The sequence below is a fragment of the Myotis lucifugus genome, unplaced genomic scaffold (assembly GCF_000147115.1).
Source record: "Myotis lucifugus unplaced genomic scaffold, Myoluc2.0 scaffold_8896, whole genome shotgun sequence".
NCBI lineage: Eukaryota > Metazoa > Chordata > Mammalia > Chiroptera > Vespertilionidae > Myotis > Myotis lucifugus.
In genome coordinates, this window is record NW_005879944.1 from 1 (window position 1) to 6,656 (window position 6,656).

Here is a 6,656-nt window from a genome sequence, read left to right on the forward strand (position 1 = left end):
ACGGTGACTGATGAAAAGTGTGGGGACTTGCTCAGTGTTGGTTCAGGTGAAATGGATTCTGTCACAGAAACTTTCAGTGACACTAAGCCCTGGGCGGGTTAGAAGGTAGAACGTAAGTACACATGCTTCCCACATAACTAAAATTATGGAAAACCTCCCTACTTTTGAGGATGGGATTTATGAGATGAAAGCCAGACCACTGAAGCCTAAATTTCCCGAAGTGCTGCTAACACTGAACGAAGTAACTACATTCTTTACAAACCTAAAAATTCCCTCTAATGCAGCGGTTCTCAACCTGTGGGAAGCGACCCCTTTGGGGTCGAACAACCTTTCACGGGGGTCGCCTAAGACCATCGGAAAACACATATATAATTACATATTGTTTACAGTAGCAAAATTACAGTTATGAAGTAGCAATGAAAACTATTTTATGGTTGGGGGTCACCACAACATGAGGAACTGTATTAAAGGGTCGCAGCATTAGGAAGGTTGAGAACCACTGGTCTAATGTGTACTCTCCTGTTTCCAGAGAGAAGAATTTTTACTAAAAGATTACCCACATTCACAACACTCAAAAAGCCTTTCTCCTGTGTGAAATTTGATGTTTATGAAGATGAGAGATCCTCATAAAAGATTACCCACATTCATGGCACTCATAAGGTCTTTCTCCAGTGTGAACTGTCTGGTGACAACAAAGCCCAGTGCAACAGGCAGAAGATTTCCCACAATCACTGCACTCATAAGGTCTTTGTCCTGTGAACTCTCTGATGACAACGGAGTTGAGAGCTAAAGGCAAAAGATTTCCCACAATCATTGCACTCATACGGCTTTTCTCCAGTGTGAACTCTCTGATGACAACGGAGGCTAGAGCTATGGACAAAAGATTTCCCACATTCACTGCACTCATGCGGCTTCTCTCCAGTGTGAACTCTCTGATGATAACGGAGTTTCGAGTTACACATAAAAGATTTCCCACATTCACTGCACTCATAACGCCTTTCACCTGAGTGAATTCTCTGATGAACATGAAGGTAGGATTTTGTGGTAAAACATTTTCCACATTCACTACACTCATACGGCCTTGCTCCAGTGTGAACAGACTGATGACCACGGAGTCCAGAGCAATAGGTAAAAGATTTCCCACATTCACGGCACTTGTAACGCTTTTCACCAGAGTGAATTCTCTGATGAACATGAAGGTAGGATTTTGTGGTAAAACATTTCCCACATTCACTGCACTCATACGGCCTTGCTCCAGTGTGAACAGACCGATGACCTTGGAGTCCAGAGCAATAGGTAAAAGATTTCCCACATTCACGGCACTCATACGGCTTTTCTCCAGTGTGACTCCTTTGGTGTTGATTCAGGCTCCACTTCTGGCTAAAGGACAGCCCACATTCTCCACACTCATAAGGCTTTTCTCCAGTGTGAATCCTCTGGTGTTCATTCAGGTTATCCTTTCTTCGAAAGGACTTCCCACATTCACGGCACTCGTATGACTTTTCCAATGAGTGAACGTTCTGATAACGAAAACCAGAGATTCCTCTAAGACCTTTTTTACTTTCAGGGCCCACAAGACACTGCCTTCCCGCATGGCCAGCATGGTCTGGAACAAGAGTGTCATTGCAGCCAATCACTTTTTTACATTCCTTCTTGGTATGGTAATTCTTTCTGTTTTGACATATAACCCCGGCCTTCGAGCTGTCACTTGGTTTGACTGTGGTATGAGTAGCCTGTGGCTGAAGTTGCCCTGAGGCAGTAAGGATGCTGTGTCCAACCTTCTGACTGGTAACAAGTGTCTGGGACACACTGAACGTGCAGCTCTTCGCAGGTGAGGCTCTGTCCACACCTCTTATCAAACGGTTGCCTCTCCTGTGCTGCTCACGGTCCTGGTGACACTTCGCACTGAAATAAAATGGTTTTGCACACGCACCGCACCTCAACAGTTTGGGGCTGTGTGGTGTTCCCTGCTGCTCAACCAACTGGAAAATGTCCCGTAAGACCGGACCACAACTCTCACAGGGGTGGCTGTTCTGGGAAGACAAAGGTACTTTGGTCTTCTTTGCCTGTGACAGTCTTACAGACGCATTCTGTTCAAGGGGTGCCTGCAGATCCCGTGTTCCACAGCAGCAACCTGAGCAAAAGGAAACACTGGTGAATTACATGTTGACCCCCACAGCCAAAAGTAATCACAATGGGCCACGGTGGCTCAGTGGTTGAGGGTGGCTTATGAACCAGGAGGCCACAGTTCGATTCCCAGTCAGGGCACATGGGAATGCACACAAACCAATAAAATTTATCTGAAAAAGGGCAGATGACGTTTGAGGTAAATATAAAGATGTGTGCCTGGACCAATACTGGACAGCAGTAAAGAGAGGAAGAGGAAAGGCTGACTGGGTGAGCAAACCTATGTGGAAATGGCATGGTTCGAAACACAAGGATTGAAAATGCCTGTTATCTGCAGAGCTTGCACTGTGTGACCCTAGTGGCGTGTTCTGTGGTGGAACTTTGTTCTTAGGAACCACAGCAGCCCCCGCAACACTGAAGGTTACAAATCAGAGGACCCTATAGAGTATGTCGGCAGGAATTCCAATAAAAATCCCCTTGGCCACAACCTACCCCATGAGTATAAGAAAAATCAAGATCTTAACAACTTTAAGTAATATGCTCACAAGGACAGAACAACTAAGGACATTAAGGAAATAATGAATGATCTGAAAGCAGAAAAAATATATGTTAGTAGAGAACTTCAATATTCCCCTTTCACAAAGGCTAGGTCATCCTGTCTGAAATAATATGGAATTACTGTAGTTTGACTACATTTTAGAACAACTCTAATCCTGTATATATACACAAAACATTCTATTCAAACGCAGAAGAGGCATTCTTGTCAAGCCACACCTGAAACATTCTCTACATAACGAAGTTGTTACCAAAAGGGACCAGGGTGCAGCAGGTCTACCTCAGGACAGACTCTACTGGGTGGGTTCTTGAATTTGAGTAGGACAGATTTGTCAACAGGAGTCCAGGTGATTTTGAGAGTGCATCTGTTAAAGCTAGGGACATAGAAACAAAGAAAGAACTTTGAGTAGAAGAAGCAACAGGGGAGCTTTGGCCTCTTAGAAAGGTTGCAGGAAAGCAGTGAGTCAAGGCAGGGCTGCTGTTAGGTCACTGGGATGTCAGAGACCAGGGGAACATGTAGATAAGATCAGGTGTAAGCCTGGGATGAGCTGCTGTTGCCAGTTGCTCCTCTGGTTGAATGTCCAGTGAGAACCCTTAACGTTTAGAGAAAAGTTAAAAGTTTAAGCTAGGAAAGGGGCATGGGCATAGCCTAGAGCAGGGGTGGGCAAACTTTTTGACTCGAGGGCCACAATGGGTTCTTAAACTGGACCAGAGGGCCGGAACAAAAGCATGGATGGAGTGTTTGTGTGAACTAATATAAATTCAAAGTAAACATCATTACATAAAAGGGTACGGTCTTTTTTTTTTTAGTTTTATTCATTTCAAACGGGCCGAATCCGGCCCGTGGGCTGTAGTTTGCCCACAGCTGGCCTAGAGTGAGCTGGCATTGAGTCTCTGCCCTGAGGACCTCTTCTTTTTTAATTTTTCTTTATTGATTTTAGAGAAAGATAAAATGTAGAAAGAATCATCATTTGTTGTTCCACTTAATTATGCATTCAGTGGTTGCTTCTTTTATGTGCTCTTATCAGAGATCTAACCCATAACCTAGATACATTGGATCAATGCTCAAACCAACTGAGCTACCAGATCAGCACTGTCCTGAAGGTTTTCTCTCTCTCTCTTTTTTTTTGTTTGTTCCTGAGGGTGAGGATCTCAGGGGAAGGTTTCATAAGAATATTCATCAGCTTTTCAGGTGCATTTGTAATATGCTAATGGTTTGGAATTAGTGTACAAGGAAGTTTGGGTTTGTCTTTTGTTCTGTTTAATGTTTTATTTTTTATCTTGAGTCTGTCTGGTTCTAATGGGGTTTTTGTTATTTGTTCATCTGACTTTATCTATCATTCGGTTAACGTATCTATCCTTGGGTTAACTGGCGCAAATGCCATTTATTGGATCCCTGTTCTCTATTTTCACAGACCAGGGCGGGTCGAGCTGTGAATTCTTTGATTAGAGAGGGAGGTGTAAACTATTTATTTTCACATGTTCTTATCTGCGGGAAAATAGGCTCTTAGATTCACAAGCTGGCTGTAAGTTGTCCAAATTGTTTGAGCTTGTTTAATTTTGTCTCAGTTTCACTATCACATATGCCCAAGAAATTCTGTAGTTTCTTATCTGCCGCAATGGTAGGTCAAAAGAGAAGTCTCAAACCTGCAGAAGAAATCACTTCAAGATTCTTACCTGATCACAATATAAGAAACTAGAAATCAATTCCAGTTTCAAGAAAGCTGGAAATTCATAAATATGTTGAAATTAAATACAACACACTCTTAAACAACCAGTGGGTCAGTGAAATTAAAAAAAGACCTTAAAGCGATCTAGAGGCACCCGGCCAGTGTTGCTCAGAGGTTGAGCGTAAACCTAGGAACCAAAATGTCACTGGTTGTATTCCTCCTGGTCAGGGCACATGCCCAGGTGTGGGCTTCAATCCCTTCTATGGGGCAACCAGGAGGCAGCCCACCAATGGGGCAACCAGGAGGCAGCCGATGGATGTTTCCTTGTCACTGATGTTTCTCTCTCTAATCCTCTTCCTTCCTCTCTCTCAAAATCAATAAAAACATGTAAAATATATATGAAAAACCCTACAAACATCTAGAGGCAATGTATACAGAAAGACAACTTACCAAAGCTTATGAATGGGGTGTAGGAGATGCAAGCCTAAGAGTAAATTGTATACAGATAAATGCCTATATTAAGACAAATCTGAAATACACAGCAGCCTAACCCTGATCCACAGGAAATTAAAAACACATCAAGAAAGTAAACCCAAGGCTAGCAAAAGAAGCGAACAATGTTAGAACTGATATTCTTTATATATACATATATAATTGAAAAATAGGAAAGGCAAAAAGAGAAATATCATAACTAAGGGCTGTTCGTTTTTTTTTTTTTTAATTTGTGTACTTATTTTTTCCTTTGTTAATCCTCTCTGGAGGTTATTTTTCCATTGCTTCAGAGAGAGTAGAAGGGAGGGACGGAGGAGAGTGAAGACAGAAACACAGATGTGAGACACACAGACTGGTTTCCTCCCACATGTGCCCCACGGGGGATGAGGCGTGAATCCACAACCCAGGCACATGCCCTTGACCTGGAATTGAACCCGACACCCTTGGGTCCCTGGGCCGATGCTTTAACCACTGAGCAAAACAGGCCAGGACCAGCAGTTCTTTTGATAACATGCACAAAACTGGCTAAACGTTAGCTACATTGAAATAAGAGAAACAACACCCAAATCAAAGCAGAAATGAAAGACATTACAGCTGACACTATGAACTACAAACCATCATCAGAGATGCTGGCAGAGGACATACAGACACTACATCCAGAAAATTGTCAAGATTCCACTATAACCTTTGCAAATTAATTAAAAAAAAAATAAGCATACAAACATCACTTCCATTTTTATACACTAACAACAAAATCTTTGAAGATGAAATGAAGTAGTCAAATTCACAATAGTATCAAAAACAATAAAACACACAAAATAAGTTCAAACGAACAGCTGAAAAGTGTGTACATTGAACGCTATATGACAGTGATGACAGAAATGGGAGAAAACACAAATAACTGAAAAGAAATCCCATATTCTTGGATCTGAAGATTTAACATTGTTGAAATGCATTGGGGCTGCAGTAAGAGAACAGGGCAGCGCCAATATCCCGGCCATAACAAACACGGCAGCTGTCCAGGAAACTGGGGAAGCAAGTTGTGCCCAGACGTGAGAACTAAGCACACTCTCATGAAAGGAAGTTGGGGGAAATGGACAGCCTAGCCCAGGTCACTAGGGAGAGCGAGCAGTTGTTGTTGTTGTTGAAGTGAGATGACGTTTATGAAAGCTTAGGACAGTGAGGAAAAAAGAAGGACCCTTAAAAACCGATGGGGGGATGCCCTAACCTGTTTGGCTCAGTGGATAGAGCATCGGCCTGCAGACTGAAGGGTGCCAGGTTCGATTCCGGTCAAGGGCATGTACCTTGGTTGTGGGCACATCCCCAGTAAAGGGTGTGCAGGAGGCAGCTGATCCCTGTTTCTCTCTCATTGATGTTTCTAACTCTCTATCCCTCTCCCTTCCTCTCTGTAAAAAAAAAAAAAAAAAAAAATCAATAAAATATATTTAAAAAACAAAAGAAAAACAAACTGATGGGGGGAGATCAAAGGGCAGCTCCTGTTGCCCATAGCTGCCTGGGTGCAGGACCCTTAGAGCTTATAGAGCTTAAAACAGAAGAAACAAAGTACAATCTGTTATGCCCAGATTTCAGGATCCCCAAAAGACCATCAGGGAGCCAGCCGTGTCCGATGCAATAGCAAAGAGTCTTTATTCGAGCTAGCTCGGGCTCCCCGTCCACCACACTCGCCGACGCAGCGGCGGGGGGCAGAGAGAGCAAGCTTTGTGGGTAGAGGGGTTTTATAGGGGGGTTGGAGTAAGGGGAGGAGAGAGGACTGTGGGCCCTCCGATTGCCAGGCGCAAGTCGGTGTCTTGT

General features: G+C 43.3%; 1 protein-coding gene across 1 annotated transcript; it reads right to left on the reverse strand.

Annotated features, from left to right (window-relative positions):
• Nucleotides 1-638: 638 nt before the first annotated feature.
• Nucleotides 639-2,134, reverse strand: LOC102441118 (zinc finger protein OZF-like; the record flags this gene model as incomplete). The annotated part of the gene is made up of 2 exons (XM_014451190.1): nt 639-870; nt 959-2,134. Coding segments are annotated over 2 exons (1,408 nt in total), but the record flags the coding sequence as incomplete, so codon positions are not given.
• Between the last annotated feature and the right edge of the window lie 4,522 nt (nt 2,135-6,656).